The sequence below is a fragment of the Eptatretus burgeri genome, chromosome 1 (genome assembly GCF_056783735.1).
Source record: "Eptatretus burgeri isolate ZD-2024b chromosome 1, Ebu_testis_v1, whole genome shotgun sequence".
NCBI lineage: Eukaryota > Metazoa > Chordata > Myxini > Myxiniformes > Myxinidae > Eptatretus > Eptatretus burgeri.
In genome coordinates, this window is record NC_140961.1 from 156,120,033 (window position 1) to 156,129,460 (window position 9,428).

General features: G+C 37.5%; 1 protein-coding gene across 1 annotated transcript in view; it reads left to right on the top strand.

The window, feature by feature from the left end:
- The first annotated feature begins 1,826 nt into the window (after positions 1-1,826).
- LOC147035821 (extracellular calcium-sensing receptor-like) overlaps positions 1,827-9,428 on the top strand; it is a 95,206-nt gene continuing 87,604 nt past the window's right edge. The window contains exons 1-2 of the mRNA XM_085869673.1: positions 1,827-1,858; positions 2,269-3,064. Of these exons, the coding sequence (XP_085725799.1) occupies positions 1,827-1,858; positions 2,269-3,064 (828 nt within the window). The remainder of the gene's footprint in view (positions 1,859-2,268; positions 3,065-9,428) is intronic.

The following is a 9,428-nucleotide window of genomic DNA, read 5'->3' on the forward strand; positions in this document are numbered from 1 at the left end:
TGTATGTATGTATATATGTTGTCTCACCCCACCCCCACCCATGTATGTTGGCTCACCACCACAGACGTCCACCTCCTTATCATTGCTGATTAGTCAACATATCGAATCGCGTTTTTACCACATTTGGTTACTAACCCTTTGCGTGCTGCATTGTTTACGGCCCCGTCACCCCAAGCTAGTGATTCATGCTCCATCATGCTGAGTGAGTGGTTCTTACTCCTTCACCCAGAGCAAGTGGTTCCTGCTCCATCACCCTGAGTGAGTGGTTTGTGCTCCATCACCCAGAGTATGTGATTCCTGCTCCGTCACCCTGAGTGAGTGGTTTGTGCTCTGTCACCCAGAGTATGTGGTTCCTGCTCCGTCACCCAGAGTAAGTGGTTCCTGCTCCCTCACCCAGAGTATGTGATTCCTGCTCCATCACCCTGAGTGAGTGGTTTGTGCTCCATCACCCTGAGTGTGTAGTTTATGTTCCGTCAACTGGAGTGAGTGGTGTATGCTCCATCACCCTGAGTGAGTGGTTTGTGCTCCTTTCCATCATCCGGTGCGAATGGTTCTTGCTCTATCAACCTCAGTGAATTGTTGTGAAATAACACCCAATTTCCGAGCCGTTTGCCATATTAACATGTTTTCTAAATTATTCAGCCAAATTTTTACGCAACCAATCACACACGGTTGTTTATAAAGATTAATGTTTGTGAACATATCCCTAAAACATTTGAAAATATGCAATGTTGTTTTTAAATGAATACTCCTCATGGTTTTTTGGCTGTTGCCAATTTCAGCCAAGCGTGTGTGTGTGTATGTGTGTGTGTGTGTGTGTGTGTGTGTGTGTGTGTGTGTGTTTGTGTGTGGGTGTAGGTTGTTCATAAAGCATATATATATATATATATATATATATATATATATATATATATATATATATATATATATATATATATATATATATATATATATATATATATATATATATATGTATATATATATGTATATATATATATATATATATATATATATTTATATATATATATATATATATATATATATATATATATATATATATATATATATATATATATATGTTTATATATGTTTATATATATATATATATATATATATATATATATATATATATATATATATATATATATATATATGTATGTATGTATGTATGTATGTATATATGTATATATATATATACATTTACATATACATATATATATATATATATATATATATATATATATATATATATATATATATATATATATATATATATATATATATATATATATATATATATATATATATATATATATATATATATATATATATATATACATATATATATATATATATATATATATATATATATATATATATATATATATATATATATATATATATATATATATATATATATATATATATATATATATATATATATATATATATATATATATATATATATATATATATATATATATATATATATATATATATATATATATATATATATATATATATATATATATATATATATATATATATATATATATATATATATATATATATATATATATATATATATATATATATATATATATATATATATATATATATATATATATATATATATATATATATATATATATATATATATATATATATGTATATATATATATATCTCTCTCTCTCTCTCTCTCTCTCTCTCTCTCTCTCTCTCTCTCTCTCTCTCTCTCTCTCTCTCTCTCTCTCTCTCTCTCTCTCTCTCTCTCTCTCTCTCTCTCTCGCCCCCTGCTGGTCGTTTGCTTTCTGGGTGTGGTATCATGGCCGCCATGGGCTGCTGCTCTGTATTGTGGTGAGTTTTCAGTGTCGTTTTCGTCCCTTCCCTCCCCTTCCCTCTTCCCTTTTTCTTTCCTGTTGTGTTCTGTTGTGTTTTATTCGTGTTTTTTCTCCTTTGTTATGAGAGAGAGAGAGAGAGAGAGAGAGAGAGAGAGAGAGAGAGAGAGAGAGAGAGAGAGAGAGAGAGAGAGAGAGAGAAAGAAAGAAAGAGAGAGAGAGACTGAGACTGAGACTGAGACTGAGACTGAGACTGAGACTGAGACTGAGACTGAGACTGACTGACTATTTGGGTGTGGCTTAGGTGATTCTTTTGCAAAAGAATTGTTTTTGCAAAAATTATATCAACACTGTAGATCCGATAAAATGGGCTGATGTTAATCTCAATAGTTTACTGATTCCTCCTGTTCCTGTTGTTCCCTCCTGTAGTGAAACGGATGTTAACAATAGCCTTGTTTCCAAAACCAGCGTCGAAAATAATGGTACGTCACTCCCGATTATTGAAAATGAAGTAACCTCAAATTGTACAACCTGTCCTGATGCTCTTTCAGGTAGTGAAGAAATGGACGAGGATCCTGTAATTACCCCGCAAAAACGAAGAGCAACAGATGCGAGTTTTTCTCTCAGTACTGCAAAGAAAGTAGTATTGGAGATTGACAATGTCGCTGAAAACACACCCCAATTTGGTTTTCATGTTTCGACCCTTTTTGAAGAGGAGGATAGAAAATTTGATTCAAAAATTGAGGAAAATGAATCTCAAAGGAGGTGTTTCACCTCTGTTGATAGAAATCGTTGTTTAACAGAAATAGGAGGCAATGCTGAGGACGTTAGTAAACCCTCAATTGAACCATTACCATCACTGGCTACTAATGAGCAGACGGTGATTGACTCAGACCTCGACAGTGGCCCTCTACCCATGAAGATGGAAAAATGTATTGCGGAGTCTCCGACTGATTCCATAGATAACACGACACATGAGGGAGAAACTTGGGTTTCGGCTCAGTTTGTGCCAGATGAACATCAGGGTAATGTAGTTTGTAACATAGAGCTCTCCAGCACATCTCTGGAGACACTCAAGATTCCAAGAGTGACTAAAGAGGCTGATATTCTCAATCCTGGAGCTACCTTGTCAGCATTGTCAGAAACGTCAGAGTCGGATGAAGATGCTGAGGTGCCTGAGTTGTCTCAGTCTCTGATGAGTCAGTCAACGATAGCTCCTCGACTTGTATTGTCTTTTCTAAATGAAACCTATAAACAGCGAAAAGTGGTTATCAGGGATTCATTTCCTGATTTAGTTTCATTTCTCCAAACTGGGGAAAAAAATAATAACAAAGCCCATTGACAAAGTTACAGTGAGAGTGCAGAACGTAGAGCTTTCCTTGCTTCTGTGATCTACCACTTACAGACGGTTGATCCAAATCACTGTGTCTGCATTTGGGGTGATTTTAACTGCACATTTGATCAAAAAATAGACAGGAGCACAGCAGAACACCATCCAGAATATTGTATGCATTTATCGCTTTACTTCTCTCACGTTGTTTTTTTCCTAGATATATGGAGGGAATTTTACCCTAATGAACTTCAGTTTACATGGAGCCATATTACTGGAGGAAGAGTTTCCTTTGCGAGACTTGACCGATGGTATATAAATTATCGTTTTAGAAATATTGTAGTCTCTCCATATTTTTTTCCATCAATATTCTCAGACCATCATTTAGTAACCATGGGGTTTCTTTTTCCTCAGTCAATACGTAAAAGTGCATTTTGGAAATTTAATACAAGACTTCAGGTAGATGGGCTATGCGAAGAAGCCTTCAAAATGTTCTGGGCTAACCAAATCCAAAGGAAACCCTCATATTCTACAATAAATTTATGGTGGGACAATAGAAAAACCCATATTCGGGTATTTTGTCAGCAGTTTAGAGCAAATGTCACAAACGTTAAGAATGTAACAATGACTTGCTTAGAAGCTAACATTTTACAACTAGAAGGAAAACTGGTTAAAGAGAATAATGCAAGAAACTATCAGTTATTATTAGAAAAGAAGATTCAACTACGGGAGTTAATCCAAGAGAAAGCAGCAGGGTTGCTACTCAGACGAAGGGTCAGGAACTTAAAGGATTTTGTTACCCCCAGTAAGGCTTTCTTTCGTTGGGACTCTGTTATTAAATTGCCCAATAATATATTTTCTGTTTTTGACTCCAACGGAACTGTAATAGCAAATCCGAAGGATGTAAGGTTGTGTGTTAAAGATTTTTTCTCCAAATTGTTTACAAAAATAATTGTTTGTGATAAAATGATGAGACAGTTAACCTCTCGCCTTCCCACCATAACTGAGCCTCAGTGTCTGGAGTTGTACGCACCGATTACGCTTGAGGAATTAACCCAAGCTCTAAATTAAATGGACTCTGGAAGGGCTCCTGGAATTTATGGCCTGCCAGCTGAATTCTACGTCAATTTTTGGGACCTGTTAGGCCCAGAACTGATGTATATCCTGGAATCATCTCTGTCACATGGAGAGCTACCTCTAAGCTTGAGAAGAGCGGTGATGTCTCTCCTTCCAAAGTCTGGCAACTTAAGACAGATGAAGAATTGGAGGCTTGTTTCTCTGCTATGTACCAACTACAAAATATTTTCAAAAGTTTTGTGGAATCGATTAAAAAAATTAATCAGCAATCTGGTTCAAAGTTATTGCATCCCGGGCAGATCAATATACGATAATATATTTTTATAAGAGAATTGATAGATGCTAATTGTGTACAAAATGATTGTGGTATAATTTTCATTGATTTAGAAAAGGCTTTTGAAAGCATCGATCATGTTTTTTTGCATCAAGTGTTGGAAGCGTGTGGATTTGGGGTTAATTTCAGGAAATATATTGCTTTACTATATAATAACATTTTCAGCCAAGTTAAGATGAATAATGAGCTTTGTCCTCCCATACAGGTTCAAAGGGGGGTTAGGCAAGGTTGCCCATTCTCTGGCTTACTTTTTACCCTTGTGATGGAATCACTTCTAGTGTTACTGAGGAAGGATCTTTCGGGAGTAGTAATATCCCTTGAGTACCCTTCAATTGTCTTATCAGCGTATGCTGATGATGTCTCAGTTTTGTTAAGGATGATAAGGATACAGCTGCTCTTATCAAGTGCTTGGATTCCTTTCGTTTAACTTCCTCTTTGAGGTGTAACTGGGAGAAAAGCAAAGCATTATGGGTGCCCTTCTTGAAGAACAATCTATCTGGAATGGCACCAGCCCTGCCAGTACACCTTCCTGCAAAACTAAAGTGGTTGGTTGATGGCGTTCAGTATCTTGGGTTGTGTCTTTGATCTACACAGTATGGAAAAAAAACTGGGATGGTGTTGTTGAACGTGTCAAGAGAAGAATGAGCAGGTGGAGAAGAGCTCTGTCCCATCTTTCGTACAAAGGCTGAGTTCTTATAATTAATAATTTGGTTGCCTCCTCATTATGGCACAGGTTCATCTGCCTGCAACCACCGGAAGACTTGTTGAAGGAAGTGCAAAGGCAACTCTCGGACTTCTTCTGGGGTTATGACCGAATGTTGTATGCCAACCATTGGCCGAGGGTGGCCAGGGTTTGGTCGTCATCTAGAGCCGTATAATGGCCTTTCGGTTTTGCTCAGTACAAAGACTGATGTCGGATGAACAACTACCAAGTCATCTCTTGGCTGCTCAGATTTTGCAGCAAGCAGGTGGGCTTAGATACGGCCATGAATGCTTCCTGATCCTGCTTCAACACGTTGACCTCCCGGTTTTCCATCAGAGTATGTTGAATGATGGCAAAGCATCTCAGTGTTCCGACAAAAGGACACCTATACCATTCAAATGTTTGCTCAGGAACCTTTGTTTTATAATCATCTTTTCCCAGGTATATCCAGAAGTAGGGTTTTCTGCCAGCATTTTACAATAGCCAGCATCACAAAAGTGTGGCACCTCCGGCATACCTCAGCTTTTGGGTGGAAATCGGTTCGAGAAATCTCTGATCTAACCGGAATTAGGTCTGAAAGACTGACTGGAAAAGTATTGAGAGAGGTTGTCCGGTTAGGGTTCAAACTTGGAGTGAGCTAGACCCATGAGCCTGAACTATTACACAATAAGTGGATTTTTCCCTGCCTGTTGAGACATAAAATCGGACAACTTACCCTCCATTAGCATGGGGTTAAACCTCTTCAAAAGACTAGTAGTAAATATTTGTACAAGTCTTGTGTTAAGATACTGCTTGGAGATGCACCATTAAACGGCGTAACTCAGTGGAAGAGACTGATGCCTGGTGAGGCCCCCATTGATCCTGTATGGGACTCTATGTACAGCAAGCTCATAAGTAAAAGGTCTGGTGATCTCCAATGGAGACTGATTCATTGAATAATTCCTTCCAAGAAACGAATTAATCATTTATCTCCCACATCCACGTGTTGCCCGTTTTGCGAATATACAGAAGACGTGCTCCATGGCTTCACCGATTGTGTGGATTTGTTTCCTTATTTCATTGGTTAAATTGTGTGGCAAAAATAATGAATGTTGTGTTCTCTTTGCGTTCCTTTATTTTTGGGTTTAATGGCAAACCCAATGAAGTTAATACGCTTTTGAGGTTTCTCATAGCGATGGCCAAGCTGGCAATATATCTCTCAAGGAAAGAGAAATTGAACGGAAAACCTGTCGGGCAATGTGACGTCATGTTATTTTAATGCCCTTGTGATAGTGAGCAAACTGGAGTTTTGTTTCCACCAAAACATGGAAAAACTTGATGAGTTCACCAATACCTGGTGTCATGCAGAGATCTGTGTGGTACATGAAAATCAACTGGTAATACATTTGTAGTTTTTGAATTATTGCAAGATTTATGTGCCTGGTTAATTTAATTTGATTGTTTTCTTTGAAACCTGTGTGGGGGAAAAATTTATATTAATGTATTTTAAATTGTAACAAATGGAGTTTCAGAAATGTAACTTCTATGCTGCAAATTGAATTGGCTGTCATTTCTGGCCAAAAGACTTTTGCCCTAAATGATAAGAAATGTGTTGTTCTGGAGCAGAGTGACCGAGCTGATAAATGAACTTTTGCTTAGAAAATGTACGAAGTGGCTTTTGTCTAAAGGACACGTCTACAGTCTGGGTGAATATCCCCCAACCTCTCTCTCATGGAAGTATAAATATTTTGAAAGGCACATTGTTCTCAGTACGAGCACGTGAGGAAGTATAGTTTCTCAGTGGCTTGTACTCCTTGGAACTGACCAAGTACCAAGTTAGAATAAAACTCTCTGATGTAATGAAGAAGTGAATTGAATCGGGTTGGTCTAACTGTTAACTAAAGTAAGAATAATATTGCAATCAAATGGGGATTCTTAAGTTCATTGTACAAAGGTGAGAAGTGTATGGTGTATAATTAGGAAATAAATTGTTTCACAAGGAAGGACTTGTGTGGACATCAGTTTTATCAGTGTCGATAGGGTTTTTTTTGTAGGATTTTATAATCAAATCGGACAAGCGTTAAACTCTGTCTGAAGTCAAATAGGATTCCACAATCGGCCAGTTAGAATCCTTCAGGAGGACAACGATCACAACAAGGTGGGTTTAAAAAATCCACGTCAGTTGGCGCCGAGACTCGGATTCGAACCGACGTTGGTGCGGTGCTCGTGACCGGAGGTGCTTAATCTGCCGGAGGCAGTGGAGGCAGTGCCTGGAGGAACGACAAGTGCTTGAGCGAAGGTAAGGGAGAGTGCTCTCAGCAGGTAACGCATTTCGAACAAAGAAAAGTTCATTGTCAGATAATTTTATTGAGAGAAAGAAGAGGATCCGGCGGAGGGAGTCCGTTTTAAAGTAAACAATAAGTACTGTAGTTGTTTTAGAAAAGTGCTGGAGAAGAAGAGGAGTCAGATGACAAGAAGAGGCTCGTTGAGGAGTCAGATGCGTAATTAAATGGGCATGATGAAGCGACATGCCACATGTTTGCATTGATACGGACCGGCTATGAGAGAGATGGCCGAGGACATGGCTGAGACGCCGAGATAGGGTTAAAATAGATAAATATTATAAGTTACCTTTTGGTAAGAGTTATAAGAGTTTCTTTTTGTTCATTGAACTCACTGGAAGTTTGTTGGCAGTGAGGTTGTTATATTATATTGTGTGGAGGTTTTACAGATTTGTAAATGCAATGATTTGCACGAAACGTTTTGTAGAGTGCAGGAGACGATTAACCAGCTGGGAGCATGGTTGTTGATTTGCATTGAGATGCGATGTGTTACTGAGAGTGAAAATGAAACTGGTGGGATTCCAATATTCACTGCAATGAAACGTGTTCTGTTGGGATTTTGACGATATTTTAACTCGTGCTGAGTTGAGCTGTGGGTCTGTTTGAAATGGCATGTTATACATTCTTTGCGTTGCATTTCCACGCGAAGGTCGCAAACTACACTGTGTGAGACCCCCTCCACTCGATCTGTGGGGGGTGGCCTATCTTTACACTGAGTCTTTGTTCGAGCCTTTGCTTTAGGTGTGAAATTCGATTCATATGCAGATTCAAGAGGATGAGATAGAAATGTGATTGGTATTTGTCACGTGATCACACGCGAGTCTATGAGATGCAATGCTGTCTAGTGTATGTGTTGAAGCCATGACAGAGTAATGCTAAACTGTGGGTTTTGCCTGTCAGAGTTTTTTTTCCTTTTTCTTCCCACTGGATGTGGAGAGAACTTCCTGTTCCTTGTTCCTTGGTGTTTGTGGTGCACCCTCTGCACTGAATCTGTTTAAAGTGAAGTCCATTTAGGAAAAAGTGTTGAAGTTTTATTTTACAACCATCGGGATTTTGAATAAATTGTGAAATAACAATTGTGAATGTGGATATACTGTATGTGATTTAAATGTAGAAACGTGATTTGGAATGATTTTAATGATTTGATGATGTTTAGCACGTGGGGCAATTCACAGATAATAGATGATTCCCTCGAATGGACGTTGAAATATTGTTTTATTCGTCTGCGAATGTTGAGGTTACCTGAATTTGTGCTGGGAAGGCAATGGCAAAAAACCCAGTGTAACCATTTGATCGATTCAGTCAAGGTAAATTCATGATTTAATTGGATAGATGCTGAAGATTTAATTTTTCATTTATGGATTTTAAAAGGAAATATTTTGTTTTGACCAAAAAGTTGTTTAAGAGAGTTTGGATGTTTATTAGTCTGAAGTTTAAGATGCTTTTCCAAGACTGGGATAAAGATTGTGGAGGGTGAAGCTGCATGTGTAGACAGAGTGTTTGAGCTGCAATTTAAATGATATTTGACAAGTGATTTGACAATTTTTGTACAACTGTTTAAAATGATTTATTTGTTTTGATAAAGGAAAATGGATTCGTAATTGAGAAGGTCGGAGGAAGTGATAGATGGTTTGTGTATGTGAATTGGAAAAATGGCAGCATGTTTGCTGTTTTGGTGAGAGAGAAGTGGACAGATGGAGAAATGTCAGAGATTTAAAATGTCGATGGAAATAGCAAATGAGATGGATGTTTTGAGTATACGTACAACTGGGATTTCTGTATATTTTTGCATGTTGTTTTGGGAAATAACAAGGAAAGGGATTA